Source organism: Dendrobates tinctorius, unplaced genomic scaffold, assembly GCF_039654945.1.
Source record: "Dendrobates tinctorius isolate UK_male_01 unplaced genomic scaffold, ASM3965494v1 ptg000054l, whole genome shotgun sequence".
Classification (NCBI taxonomy): domain Eukaryota; kingdom Metazoa; phylum Chordata; class Amphibia; order Anura; family Dendrobatidae; genus Dendrobates; species Dendrobates tinctorius.
Genome location: NW_027361722.1, coordinates 15,667,582 through 15,682,606, shown reverse-complemented (window position 1 = coordinate 15,682,606; position 15,025 = coordinate 15,667,582). Strand labels below are relative to the sequence as shown.

At 45.5% G+C, this 15,025-nt stretch overlaps 1 protein-coding gene across 7 annotated transcripts in view; it reads right to left on the bottom strand.

Moving 5' to 3' along the window:
- LOC141091515 (nectin-1-like) overlaps window positions 1–15,025 on the bottom strand; it is a 154,438-nt gene that overhangs the window by 68,280 nt on the left and 71,133 nt on the right. For 5 of the 7 annotated variants that reach the window (XR_012232531.1, XM_073577143.1, XM_073577144.1 and 2 more), the window contains exons 1-2: window positions 11,476–11,592; window positions 886–1,209 (exon numbers count right to left, since the gene is read on the bottom strand). Coding sequence is in view for 6 of the 7 variants with exons in the window: in XM_073577143.1 (XP_073433244.1) it covers window positions 886–1,209; window positions 11,476–11,536 (385 nt within the window). In the remaining variant the exon portion in view is untranslated. Of the gene's footprint in view, window positions 1–885; window positions 1,210–11,475; window positions 11,593–15,025 lie in introns of those variants that run through there. The other 2 variants (XM_073577145.1, XM_073577149.1) reach the window with 2 other exon arrangements.

Genomic DNA, 15,025 nt, shown 5'->3' with positions numbered 1-15,025 from the left:
CAACACCTTGGCCCACTGACAACAGTCCGCTTCTTTTTCTCCTTGGCCCAGGTAAGATGCTTCTGGCGTTGTCTATTGGTCATGAGTGGCTGACACAAGGAATGTGACACTTGTAGCCCATGTCCTGGAGACGTCTGTGTGTGGTGTGAAGCAATGACCCCAGCAGCAGTCCACTCCTTGTGAATCTCCCCCACATTACTGAATGGCCTTTTACTAACAATCCTTTCCAGGCTGCGGTTATCCCGGTGGCTTGTGCACCTTTTTCTACCACACTTTTTCCTTCCACTCCACTTTCCATTAATATTCTTGGATACAGCACTCTGTGAACAGCCGGCTTCTTTAGCAATGACCTTTTGTGGCTTCTCCTCCTTGTGGAGTGTGTCAGTGACTGCCTTCTGGACATCTGTCAGGTCAGCAGTCTTCCCCATGATTGTGGAGATACTGAAACAGACTAAGGGACCTTTATAAACACTTAGGAAGCCTTTACAGGTGTTTTTTTTTAAATATTCTAATTTCCTGAGATAATGACTTTTGGGTTTTCATTGGCTGAAAGCCATAATCATCAACATTACCAGAAATAAACACGTGAAATAGATCACTCTGTGTGTAATGACTCTATAGAATATAGGAGAGTCACTTTTTGTATTGAAGAACTGAAATAAATTAACTTTTTGATGATATTCTAATTTTGTGAGAAGCACTTGTATATCTTATTAAAAAAGATATTTTGCACCAGCAGAATAGTGAGTGCAGCTCTGGGTTTCAGGATAAAGAATCTGTCAGTAGTGTAACCTCAGGCTTTGGGATCATCTCTTGGGAAAAAAAATCTGTTATGGATCTAAGATATTATAAAATGGAGAGAGCTACCAAATAAAGTCTTCTTACCAAAAACTTGTAACTGAATTCTTCCTTCAATGGTTCCGGATGGGAATGTAGTGAAGACACACTTGAAGAAGCCTTCATCAACCAGACTCACGTTGAATATCTCGATGGATCCATCTTTGTATCCATTACCCTTGAACCGGACTCTTTTTCCATACGACATGTGATACCTGGGTCCGGTATCGTTCCTGTAAGTAAGCAGTGTTACACTGACTCCGCTGATCTGGATTTCCCAGGTGACCTGTTTGATTTCTTCATTGGTGTCAGCTCGGCATTGTAGCGTCACTTGTGAGTCCAACCACGCGTAAACCATTCCTGGAACTCGTACTGAAAAAGAATCACATGCGTCTTAGCCAAACCTGGTTAATAACAGGGATGCAAAAGAATGAGCTAAATGTATCACCGTCCCGTGGGAACCTCTTCAACATTGGGGACATGTTTGTGATACAGTCGGGCCTAGTTCCTTTCATGGGTTCATTAACTCAACTTTTTGAAAACCCAAAACAGGGCCCAGCTGGAAAGATCTCCTCTTCACTTTTGCTTCCTCCTTTTCCAATAGAAGGATCAGAGATGTAGTGCTATTGTCTGGTATAAAAACACTGGCCGATGTAATGGCAGGTTCAGGGCCTTCCCCAGGGGCTTGGATGTAGTAATTAGATGCAGACATCTGAAGTTTTTTGATCCTCCCAGCTTTATGAAGATCATTTGAAAATTTGGTCTACGATATGTTGGTTTCTGTAGATTTCGGAGGAATCCAAAGCCAATTCTGTTCAGGAATTGGAAAAATAACATGGTCCCACGGGAAATCTTTTCATAGAGCATGAAAGTCACCAACACTCTACTGACCCCATAACTGCAGAGTCCAGACCCCCTCTGGTATTAACATGAGCACAAACACAGCTCCCCCCGCCGGGAGCTTCATGGCCGAGCAGCTGCAAGCAGCCGTACATCACCAAGCACAATGCCGAACGTCGGATGGAGTGGTATAAAGCTCCATCACTGGACTCTGGAAGGGATCTGTTCTGTGCAGTGACGGATCGCACTTCTGTATCTGGAATTTGGTGATTCCAGGAGGACGTTACCTCCTTACTGCATGCATTGTGCCCCTTGATTGGGCCCCCAGAAGAAGCAAGAGGGCGAAACACGCGTCGGGGCGTGGGGGATTTTTGCACAGCATCAGACTACCGTCATATCTCAGTAAGGTTACTATGACTTATATCTACATTTTTGTTATGGGATAATTTGTTCAGCTGCAGAGACCTGGAAGCAGGCTGTTTAGACAAGGTTTTTCTTGCTATTAACTCTTTAGGATTTTCTGTTACTTTCTTTGATTGACTATATAGATGCTATTTATGGACCATTTGGGTCAGTTTGGCACTGTCATAAGGGTAATCAGCTCTGTTTAACCCTTGATAGAATTTGTAGATTAGAGCCTATATATGAGATAGATGATGGTCATTGATGATGATATATTGTACATGTATTGTTCTTATATACTACGTTTTGGGCTGTACTAATCCCCCTTGGGGTATGACAACAGAAAATGATATGTCGTCTTTTTTAACTATTGTCTTATTAATAAAAATTGTGTGATTTTATTTCATAATATTGATTGGATCGCTTCATTTTGTGTGCTTTTGGTTACAGCCATTTGCCCTTCAGTGTGTGATATTGTGGTGGAAGTGCCAATATAGTTTATTTTGAAGGATACTTTAGTGTGGCACTTAATAGATACCTGATCATTCGGCCATTTAAAATGGAAATGATCAATTCCACAATAAAGTTACTGTTTGAAAACTGCTCTATGAGGGTGTTGGATTTAAAAGACGACTACTACCATATACCCATCCATGCGTCTCATCAGTGTTTCCTCAGAGTGGCGGTTCATTTAGAGGGGTTGGCATTTCCAATAGGTCGCCCTTCCCTTTGGTATAGCAGTCGCCCCCCGAGTGTTCACTAAAGTTATAGCGGAGGTTATGGCCCATCTACGAGAAGCAGATATCCTGGTAATCCCCTACCTGGATGACTTCTTTATTGTAGGCAGAACAGCAGACCATTGTCTGGATCAATTGCAAAAAGCAAAATCAGCGCTGTAACGGTTAGGGTGGCTACTAAACATTAAGAAGTCCCATCTACAGCGCATGAAAGTTCAGCAGTTCTTGGGCGTAATCCTAGATTCGCAGAATCAGGAGTGTCGTCTTCCACCCGAAAAATTGGTTCGCCTACGTCAGCAGGTCTTGAACGCCTCCAATAACCCCACCATGTCTCTTAGAAAGGCAATGTCCCTCCTGGGTTCTCTCTCGTCCTGCATCCCCGCGATCCAGTGGGCCCAGTTCCATACAAGGGTGCTACAGGGTGAGGTTTTAAGTCATCAAAAAATCCTGGGCGGTTATCTAGAAGGCCAGTTGACTTTGTCCCAACATGCTATAAGATCCCTTGATTGGTGGCTAGACGAAAACAATCTAGCCAGAGGGGTGCCCTGGGAATATAACGTAACCCGGGTAGTCACCACAGACGCAAGCCCTACGGGTTGGGGGGCCCACACGGGGGAGGTCTTAATCCAGAACCTATGGGATTACCATCAGTTGGAAATGTCCTCCAACCTGAAAGAGCTAATAGCCGTCGAGCAGGCAGTTAAAAACCTCCTTGTGTATCTACAGGGGAACCATGTTTGAATACTCTCCAACAATCAGGACACCGTGGCTTACATAAACCACCAAGGTGGGACTCGTTCCAGACCCCTGATGAAGGTAGCAGAGCGTCTGTTTCAATTGGCAGAGCAACATCTTCTGTCTTTAACAGCTCTGCACATAAAAAGGAAGAGAAAACACCACAGTGGACTTCCTAAGCTGCAACCTTCTAAGACAAGGGGAATGGTCCTTAAAAACCTCCATCTTCGACCTGATAGTACAAAAATGGGGGCAGCCAGAAGTGGACCTCTTCGCCACCAGAGAGAACAGGAAAGTGCCTCAGTTTTGCTCTCTTAATCCCAGAGAGAAGCCACTGGCAGTAGATGCTCTTCTGATCAAATGGGACTTCGGGCTAGCATACGCCTTCCCTCCCCTGTCTCTACTACCCCTGGTGATGAGGAAAGTCAGGAAGGACAAGGCGAGGATTATAGTGATCGCCCCGTTTTGGCCCAGGAGGGCATGGTTCTCATGCCTCAGGACCATGTCGGTGTCCGACCCTTGGGCCCTACCAAACATCCCAGATCTCCTATCCCAGGGCCCAGTTTACCATCCTCAGGCGGCTGGCCTACATCTGACGGCGTGGATTTTGAACAGGCACTACTAAAGGAGAAAGGTTTCTCCCCAGCCCTAATTAACACCCTGCTCAAAAACAGAAAACCAATTACAACCAAAATCTAGGTTAGGATCTCGAAAAGATTTCTTCAGGGTTCAGGGGTAGTAGCTGGGCAGTCCACACCAATAGCGCAGATCCTAGAATTCTTACAAAGAGGTCTGGACATGGGGCTTTCCACCAGCACCCTTAGTACAGGTGTCAGCCTTAGGGGCCCTTTTTTACTGCAACATCGCCAGTAACTATTGGATCAATAGGTTTATTAAGGCAACAGGCAGGTCCAGACCAGTAGTAAGAAATAAATTTATGCCATGGGATCTAAACCTAGTCCTCTCGGCCATGACGGAGGCCCCATTTGAGCCTATCTCATCAGCCTCCACAAAAAACCTGTCTCTTAAAGTGGCTCTTCTGGTAGCGTTGACATCAGCCCGTAGAGTAAGTGACATCCAGGCATTATCTAGACTTCCTCCCTACATACAATTCAGGGACGACAGGGTAATTCTTACACCCGATCCAGCATACCTGCCTAAAGTAGCCTCCAGTTTCCATAGAACTCAGGAGATAGGATGGAAGGGCTTTCTCCCTAATCCCACGAACGATAAGGAAAGGAAACTACACACTCTAGACGTTAGGAGATGTCTCCCAGAGTACCTGGCAGTTACCCACCCGTGGAAAAAAGATAATGCCTTGTTTATCTCCTATCAGGGCACTAGAAAGGGCCTTGGGGCTTCAAAAAGTTCGCTAGCGAGGTGGATTAGGGAGGCCATTTCATTAGCATACACCTCAAAAGGCAAACCGGCTCCTGGCAAGCTGAGGTCGCATTCCACCAGGGCCATGGCAACCTCGTGGGCAGAGAGATCGGAAGTCTCGATCGACCAAATATGTAAGGCAGCTATTTGGTCCTCTCCGAGCACCTTCTACAACCATTATAGACTAGACCTGGGTGCTTCCTCAGACCTCTCCTTTGGTGTCAGGGTTCTGCAGGCTGTAGTCCCTCCCGAAAGTAATTATTACTCTCTGTAATTCTCTCAGGTGGTGCTGTCATGGACGACCAAATAAAGTCGTAGTTACCGGTTAACGGTATTTTTCGGAGTCCATGACAGCACCCGTATATTCCCTCCCTTTAGTTTAGTATGCGTGTGCACTTCTTCCTCTTATATGTACACTGGTAATGAATAGTTGTGTAAAGTATTGTACATAAATTATGCTATTAACCTTGGTGGTCGTCTTGTGCTCTGTAAACCAACTGATGCGTGGGAGAAGTGCTGCCCTTATGTATCTGTAGGATTTCCTGTTGCTGAAGGGCAGATCCCCTCTCTCACGTGATGCTGTCATGGACTCCGAAAAATACCGTTAACCGGTGAGTAACTACGACTTTCACTTACTTCCTACATTACATGAGTGATATCTATTGTAAATTATTCTACAACACCATTCGTGTAGTACAATGCACAATCCATAGTCATCCATATAGTATAATGCACGGCCCATAGTCATCCATAAAGTATAATGCAGAGCTCATAGTCGTCCATATAGGTATACTGCACATCCCATAGTCCTCCATATAGTATAATGCACGGCCCATAGTCATCCATAAAGTATAATGCAGAGCTCATAGTCGTCCATATAGGTATACTGCACATCCCATAGTCCTCCATATAGTATAATGCACGGCCCATAGTCATCCATAAAGTATAATGCAGAGCTCATAGTCGTCCATATAGGTATACTGCACATCCCATAGTCCTCCATATAGTATAATGCACGGCCCATAGTCATCCATAAAGTATAATGCAGAGCTCATAGTCATCCATATAGTATAATGCACATCCCATAGTCCTCCATATAGTATAATGCACGGCCCATAGTCATCCATAAAGTATAATGCAGAGCTCATAGTCGTCCATATAGGTATACTGCACATCCCATAGTCCTCCATATAGTATAATGCACAGCACATAGTAACCCACAAAGTATAATGCACAGCCCATAGTCCTCAATATAGTAAAATGTACAGCCCATATTGATCCATATGGTATAATGCACGGCCCATAGTCATCCATGTAGTATAATGCACAGTCCAAAGTCATCCATAAAGTATAATGCACAGTCCAAAGTCATCCATAAAGTATAATGCACAGTCCATAGTCATCCATAAAGTATAATGCACAGTCCAAAGTCATCCATAAAGTATAATGCACAGTCCAAAGTCATCCATAAAGTGAAATGCACAGTCCAAAGTCATCCATGTAGTATAATGCAGTCCATAGTCATCCATAAAGTATAATGCACAGTCCATAGTCATCCATAAAGTATAATGCACAGTCCATAGTCATCCATAAAGTGAAATGCACAGTCCAAAGTCATCCATGTAGTATAATGCACAGTTCATAGTCATCCATAAAGTATAATGCACAGTCCATAGTCATCCATGTAGTATAATGCACAGTCCATAGTCATCCATAAAGTATAATGCACAGTCCATAGTCATCCATAAAGTGAAATGCACAGTCCAAAGTCATCCATGTAGTATAATGCACAGTCCATAGTCATCCATAAAGTATAATGCACAGTCCATAGTCATCCATAAAGTATAATGCACAGTCCATAGTCATCCATAAAGTATAATGCACAGTCCAAAGTCATCCATAAAGTGAAATGCACCCCCATAGTCATCCATAAAGTGAAATGCACCCCCATAGTCATCCATAAAGTATAATGCACAGTCCATAGTCATCCATAAAGTATAATGCACAGTCCAAAGTCATCCATAAAGTATAATGCACAGTCCAAAGTCATCCATGTAGTATAATGCACAGTCCATAGTCATCCATAAAGTATAATGCACAGTCCATAGTCATCCATAAAGTGAAATGCACAGTCCAAAGTCATCCATGTACTATAATGCACCCCCATAGTCATCCATAAAGTATAATGCACAGTCCATAGTCATCCATAAAGTATAATGCACAGTCCAAAGTCATCCATAAAGTATAATGCACAGTCCAAAGTCATCCATGTAGTATAATGCACAGTCCATAGTCATCCATAAAGTATAATGCACAGTCCAAAGTCATCCATAAAGTATAATGCACAGTCCATAGTCATCCATAAAGTGAAATGCACAGTCCAAAGTCATCCATGTAGTATAATGCACAGTCCATAGTCATCCATAAAGTATAATGCACAGCCCATAGTCATCCATGTAGTATAATGCACAGTCCATAGTCATCCATAAAGTATAATGCACAGTCCAAAGTCATCCATGTAGTATAATGCACCCCCATAGTCATCCATAAAGTATAATGCACAGTCCATAGTCATCCATGTAGTATAATGCACCCCCATAGTCATCCATAAAGTATAATGCACAGCCCATAGTCATCTATGTAGTATAATGCACAGTCCATAGTCATCCATGTACTATAATGCACCCCCATAGTCATCCATAAAGTATACTGCACATCCCATAGTCCTCCATATAGTATAATGCACCCCCATAGTCATCCATAAAGTATACTGCACATCCCATAGTCCTCCATATAGTATAATGCACCCCCATAGTCATCCATAAAGTATACTGCACATCCCATAGTCATCCATAAAGTATAATGCACCGCCATAGTCATCCATAAAGCATAATGCACCCCCATAGTCATCCATAAAGTATAATGCACAGCCCAAAGTCATCCATAAAGCATAATGAACAGCCCAAAGTCATACATATAGTATTTTGAACAGGGCATACTCATCCATATAGTATAATGCACAGCCCATAGTCATCCAGGTAGAATATTGAACATCCCATAGTTATCCATATATAATGGATAGCTTACAGTCCTCCATAAAATACAAATGCACCACCTATCATAGTTCTCCATCTATAAAGTATAATACACTTCCATATATAATGCACAGCCCATTAGTCCTCCATATTAGTATAATACACCTCCATATATTATGCATAGTCTATAGTCATGCATGTAGTATAATGCACAGCCCATAGTCCTTTGTATAATGTAATGCAAAGCCCATATTCTTCTATAGAGTATGCACTTGCACAACCCGTAGTCCTCCATATAGCATAAAACACAGCCCATAGTCATCCATGTAGTATAATGCACAGCCCATAGTCATCCATGTACTATAATGCACAGCCCATAGTCCTCCATGTGGTATAATGCACAGCCCACAATCATCTATATAGTATAATGCACAGCCCATAATCATCTATATAGTATAATGCACAGCCCATAATCATCTGTATAGTATGATGCACAGCCCATAGTCATCCATGTGGTATAATGCACAGCCCATAGTCATCCATGTGGTATAATGCACAGCCCATAGTCATCCATGTGGTATAATGCACAGCCCATAGTCATCCATGTGGTATAATGCACAGCCCATAGTCATCCATGTGGTATAATGCACAGCCCATAATCATCCATGTGGTATAATGCACAGCCCACAATCATCTATATAGTATAATGCACAGCCCATAGTCATCCATGTAGTATAATGCACTTCCCATAGTCATCCATGTGGTATAATGCACAGCCCATAGCCATCCATGTGGTATAATGCACAGCCCATAATCATCCATGTGGTATAATGCACAGCCCATAGTCATCCATGTGGTATAATGCACAGCCCATAATCATCTGTATAGTATGATGCACAGCCCATAGTCATCCATGTGGTATAATGCACAGCCCATAGTCATCCATGTGGTATAATGCACAGCCCATAGTCATCCATGTGGTATAATGCACAGCCCATAATCATCCATGTGGTATAATGCACAGCCCACAATCATCTATATAGTATAATGCACAGCCCATAGTCATCCATGTAGTATAATGCACTTCCCATAGTCATCCATGTGGTATAATGCACAGCCCATAGCCATCCATGTGGTATAATGCACAGCCCATAATCATCCATGTGGTATAATGCACAGCCCATAGTCATCCATGTGGTATAATGCACAGCCCATAATCATCTGTATAGTATGATGCACAGCCCATAGTCATCCATGTGGTATAATGCACAGCCCATAGTCATCCATGTGGTATAATGCACAGCCCATAGTCATCCATGTGGTATAATGCACAGCCCATAGTCATCCATGTGGTATAATGCACAGCCCATAGTCATCCATGTGGTATAATGCACAGCCCATAATCATCCATGTGGTATAATGCACAGCCCACAATCATCTATATAGTATAATGCACAGCCCATAGTCATCCATGTAGTATAATGCACTTCCCATAGCCATCCATGTGGTATAATGCACAGCCCATAATCATCCATGTGGTATAATGCACAGCCCACAATCATCTATATAGTATAATGCACAGCCCATAGTCATCCATGTAGTATAATGCACTTCCCATAGTCATCCATGTGGTATAATGCACAGCCCATAATCATCCATGTGGTATAATGCACAGTCCATAATCATCCATGTGGTATAATGCACAGCCCACAATCATCTATATAGTATAATGCACAGCCCATAGTCATCCATGTAGTATAATGCACTCCCCATAGTCATCCATGTGGTATAATGCACAGCCCATAGCCATCCATGTGGTATAATGCACAGCCCATAATCATCCATGTGGTATAATGCACAGCCCACAATCATCTATATAGTATAATGCACAGCCCATAGTCATCCATGTAGTATAATGCACTCCCCATAGTCATCCATGTAGTAGTATAGCCACTGTGTAATCAGTGACTTAAAAAAAAAAATACAGCGATATGCACACAGTGCCTCCATCACATCACTATATACAGTGAAGGTTTATCTGAGGTCCATCATAGTGTGCGGAGGGCTGTGTGGGGCCATTATACTGTCTTTGCACTGGTGGACCAGACCCGCGACACAGCACGATGGACTGTAAACCGGCATGAGTGGACTGGTCCCAGCGCCACAGCACAGGTGGACCAGACCCGGTAAGGGCAGACTAGACTTGGCATTGGCAGACCTGACCTGGCCCAGCGACTCAGCATGGAAGGACCAGACCCGGCAACTCAACATGGGTGGACTAGCCTCAGCATGGGCGAACAGGAACCGGCAATGGCGGACCAGACCTGGCAACACAGCATGGGCCGACAGGACCCGGCACGTGCGGACTGGACCCGGCACAGGCAGACCAGGTTGACGGGAGCAGGCAAACCGGACTTGGTATGAGCGGACCCGACCCGCCAACTTTGCACGGGTGGACCGGACACGAGCGGACTGGACACGGCATGGGCAGACTGGACCTGGCCCGGCAATTCAACACGGCAGACCGGACTGGACCTAACATAGGTGCACTGGACCTAGCATAGGCAGATCGGATCTGGCATGGGCCGACTGGACCTGACTGATCTCAGCTGTCACCATTTCTCCTCAATAGCACGGCCAGTAGAGCTTATCAGGAGGGTGATTGGGTGCAATCTGGCTATGATGTTTTACAATTCCAGCAATACCAGATCATTTATATTTATTATTATTACTTTTATAAACCATAAAACCTTACGTGGATGCGGCTACGTGAGGGCTGGGGCTGGGAGACTTAGTTTTTACTAGAACCATTTTGATGATCATCAGAACTTTTGCTTTTTATTATATTTTTGGGAAGGGGACAGAGTCACTAAAAAGCAGTAATTCTAGGGGACATTTAGAGGCAGTAATTGGAGAAATTTTTTTAAAAAAACTGACTTATGGATGCGGCGATATCAGATGATGAGGGCAGCCGCACAGGGGGTCGGGGGGCAGCTTCTACCTCCAAATCAGCAAGAAGCTGAACTATTGGCCCCCAAAGGGCCCTTACACCGCCATAAACACGGGAGCCGCCTTCTATCGGGGTCCGACCCTGACCCATTGATAATCCCAAATCTGTGTATCGGAGCTTGGGGGGCGGCAGGATGGGGACAACGTTCTATTTTCTGTATTCGTCTTGAGGATCTCTGTTCCCGGAGAAGATGCTCATCGTTTTACTGTCTCGTGACCGTACGGTGAAGACTTGACCAAAAATAACCCCAAAAATACGCGTCTGAGTCTCAGATTCCTTACAGAAAAAGTGATCAGAGCGTAATATACAGCGGAGAGACAGACCCAGCGGAGCCCACCACCCTCAGCACGGCAGGGACCCCACATGTCAGAGATATTCTCACCCATATGTAATATTGTATTCATCAGTGAGATACTGTGCAGAACAGAGGCAGAGGACACAGAGCATGCAGGAGACAGCGTCTACAGGGTTAATAGGGATAATTCTGGAGATTACTCACCCTGGCAGTGCCCGGCTTGGAGTAACAGAGACGCACAGAGGAGCAGGAACAGCAGAGACATGACCACCCAGCTCTCTGACCATCTTTATACTCTGCAGAGGAGTCATAACAAGAGGAAGAGGACTTGAAATCTAGCGCCACCTAGTGGCGATCCTCAGTGGTTGATACCTTTTAATGGCTAACTGAAAAGATGGTAACACATTGCAGCTTTCCAGACTACTCAGGTCTCTTCATCAGGCAAAGACTAATACAACATCTGAAGTCACATATTTATACACAATACAGCCTAGAAAAAATGCAATAGATAAGACAAGTGACGTGAAGCAGAACTATCAATATGGGTGAGGGAGAAACATAAATATAAACATTGGACCAGTTCATAGATAAGGAGTCTGGATGTTTTATGGTCCTCTGATTGGGGTCTAGTTCTGTGTTGTGATGCCCCCATGAGGTTTTAAAAGGAAATTCCTTAATTGATGTAAAAAGACATAAATCCATGTGACACATTCATTCCAGCACTGAGAGTGTCAAAGGTCGTCATAAATTTGGATAAAAGCGAAGGATAAAAGTGAAACCAGAATCTCGATTTGCAGACCCTGTGTTTCATGGTACTGGTTCTGGTTTGACTTTTATCCTAAGTCATGTGACAAAGCTCGTTAAAGTGAATCAGTCACCCCATTTTAGCCCTATGAGCTGTGGCCACCACCATCAGGGGCTTACAGCATTCTGTAATGCATTCTGTAATGCTGTAGATAAGCCCCTGATGAAACCTGAAATGTAAGAAAAACACATTATATTATACTCACCCGAGGGCAGGTGCGGTGGGTATCGCGGTCCGGTCCGGCGCCTCCCATAGAATCATAGAATGGTGGAGTTGGAAGGGACCTCCTGGGCCATCTGGTCCAACCCCCTGCTCAAAGCAGGATTCACACTAAATCATCCCAGACAGATGTCTGTCCAGCCTCTGTTTGAAGACTTCCATTGAAGGAGAACTCACCACTTCTCGTGGCAGCCTGTTCCACTCATTGATCACTCTGTCAAAAAGTTTTTTCTAATAGCTAATCTGTGTCTCCTCCCATTCAGTTTCAGCCCATTGCTTCTAGTCTTGTGCAAATGAGAATAAAGATGTAAAGTTGATCCTTCTACAATGTGACAGCCCTTTAGATATTTGTAGACAGCTATTAAGTCTCCTCTCAGTCTTCTCTTCTGCAAACTAAACATTCCCAAATCCTGCAACCTTTCCTCATAAGACAGGGTTTGCAGACCGGTCACCATTCTGGTCGCTCTTTTCTGAACTTGCTTCAGTTTGTTGATGTCTTTTTTAAAATGTGGTGCCCAAAACTGGACACAATATTCCAGATGAGGTCTGACCAAAGAGGAGTAGAGGGAAATAATGACTTCACGTGATCTAGACTGTATGCATCTTCATACAATGACGTCCTCCTCCTTGTGTGGCGCCCCTGAGGCTCAGTCGCCACAGAGGTGCTGCACCTCCTCCTGAGGTGTGGTGCCCCACCATCCAGGTAAGGTGGAGACTCCTGACCACACTCCAACACCTGCACCCCACACCACAAAGTAGTTCAGCAAAGCACCTTCAGCGGCTCCCTGCTTGGAGTGTAGCAAAGCACCCCTTGGTGGCTTCCTGCTTGGAACACGAAACGTGCTGGGAGGTGGGTGGAGCTTAGTTTACATTAAAGAGAGCGGGAAGAGTTTAAGTCAGTTGTTCAGTTGGAGAGAGAAGAAGACCCCTGGAGAGAGGGATAGATGGATGGAAGTGCTGCAGCAGATCCCAGTGGCCTGGGTCTGCTGGCACAGGAAAGGAAGAGAGAGAGAGCGACAGACTGAAAGCCTGATTTTCCATAGAAAGAAAGATTAGTATGGAACGTGAGGAGTAAAAGAGAACAGAGGAGGTGGGTTAGAAAAGAACCCTTCCTAGAAGTTCTAAGCGCAAGGCCGGGGCCCGGTCCCCGAGGTTGTATGGATACTAATGGTCCTGCAGCAGACACCGGAGGAATAGAAGTAGTGACCATTTTATTCCCACACAAGACTTGGGGGCACAACAGCAACTGGATAGTGAGCCGTGACTTAGTAGCAAGAAGTCCCCGAAGCAGGCTACAGCTGTCTGCCGTACAAGTAGAGTTCATAAGAACATCGGACAGGAGCAACTCCAGTGTAACTCAGTACTGGGAGTACTTCATTTAAAGGCGCTATAAGAGGAGACGTTCAGAAAGGCAGATGTTGGCGGAGTGTTGGAAAGGAGTATTCCATCTGGCCTGGAGGTTGACTGAGTCCCTGACCCGAAGGACACGGCACAGAGGCAGGCACCTGTTTGCACAACATACTGTGAGTAAAGCTTTGGAACTACATGCTCTGGTATCCTCCACTCATTCCTACGCCACACACCTTGCACCACTACATCCCTGTGCCTACACTGCACCATTCCTGTAGCGCTTATCTACACTGCCCTGGGACTACAGCTTCACCTGTGGGGAGCTATAACATCTTTGCTGCATTACACCATCAGTCCCAGAGGATCTGCATGCAGCGTCGGCTTAACACCTCCCTTGCCGAACACCACAGGTGGCGTCACGAACCATTCAACTTTATTCCATCATTCAATTCCCCTTTTCTTACTTGGGCGTCCAGGGCCATGGACCGGGTCACGGCTGCTGTGACAATCCCCTCTGAGAGACCGGCCCGGTGCCGAGTACCCCACTGCCCTGGGAGGGCGACCCAACTTTGGCATCATGAACAGGATGACGAGACCCGATGCCATCGGGTTCTGTGTGCCTAAGACTCAAATCTTTTGAAAATGTGCAGAAGACCCAATTTAATAGACTGTAAAATGAACGCTAAAAATGGCCGCTGGCGCGGTGAAGAAGGGCGTGACAACATGGGTGGTCCTAAGAAAAGACCACAAACTGTCCTGGGCCTCCCCTGTCTGAACTTCTATGCGACAGCGACATGGCCCACCCCCCGGGGGGTTTGTATACTGGCCTGGTATGGAGGAGTAGGAAGAAGACGCCACCCTCAGAAGGAGGGGCGAGAGCCGGTGGCGGGAAAAGAGCCCAGGCAGGAAGAGGAACGCCAGAACGCCATATTAGAAGGAGAAGGGAGGAGGCCTGCAGAGCGCGAGGAGGTTGAGCTGAATCTCCCCGGCGCAATGACTGAAGTCTCTGACCCGGCTTCCAGGATGATCTGTCACCAGCTGGAGGAGGAGTTTGCCAAGTTGACTCACGAACTGTGGCTGAAGCAGGAGGCGCTCTGGAGGAAGAAGTGGCAGCCCGCCCTGGAGGGGCCTACACCCGTGGTACCCCAGTTACCGGTACTCAACACCGCTGCACCGGATCTCCCCCAGGCAAACCCTGTAGAGCTTGTGACCACTGCAATACCACTGGCAGCATCCCCTGCAATCTCTCCGTTGCCATCGCTGCTGTGTGAAGCTCAGGGAGCTGAAGCGGAGGAAGAGGAGCTCCCGTCTGGACCTAGCGCGGCCGCGTAGGTCCCACTGGAGACCCCCGTAGACCGGACAACCACAACTACCACCGCT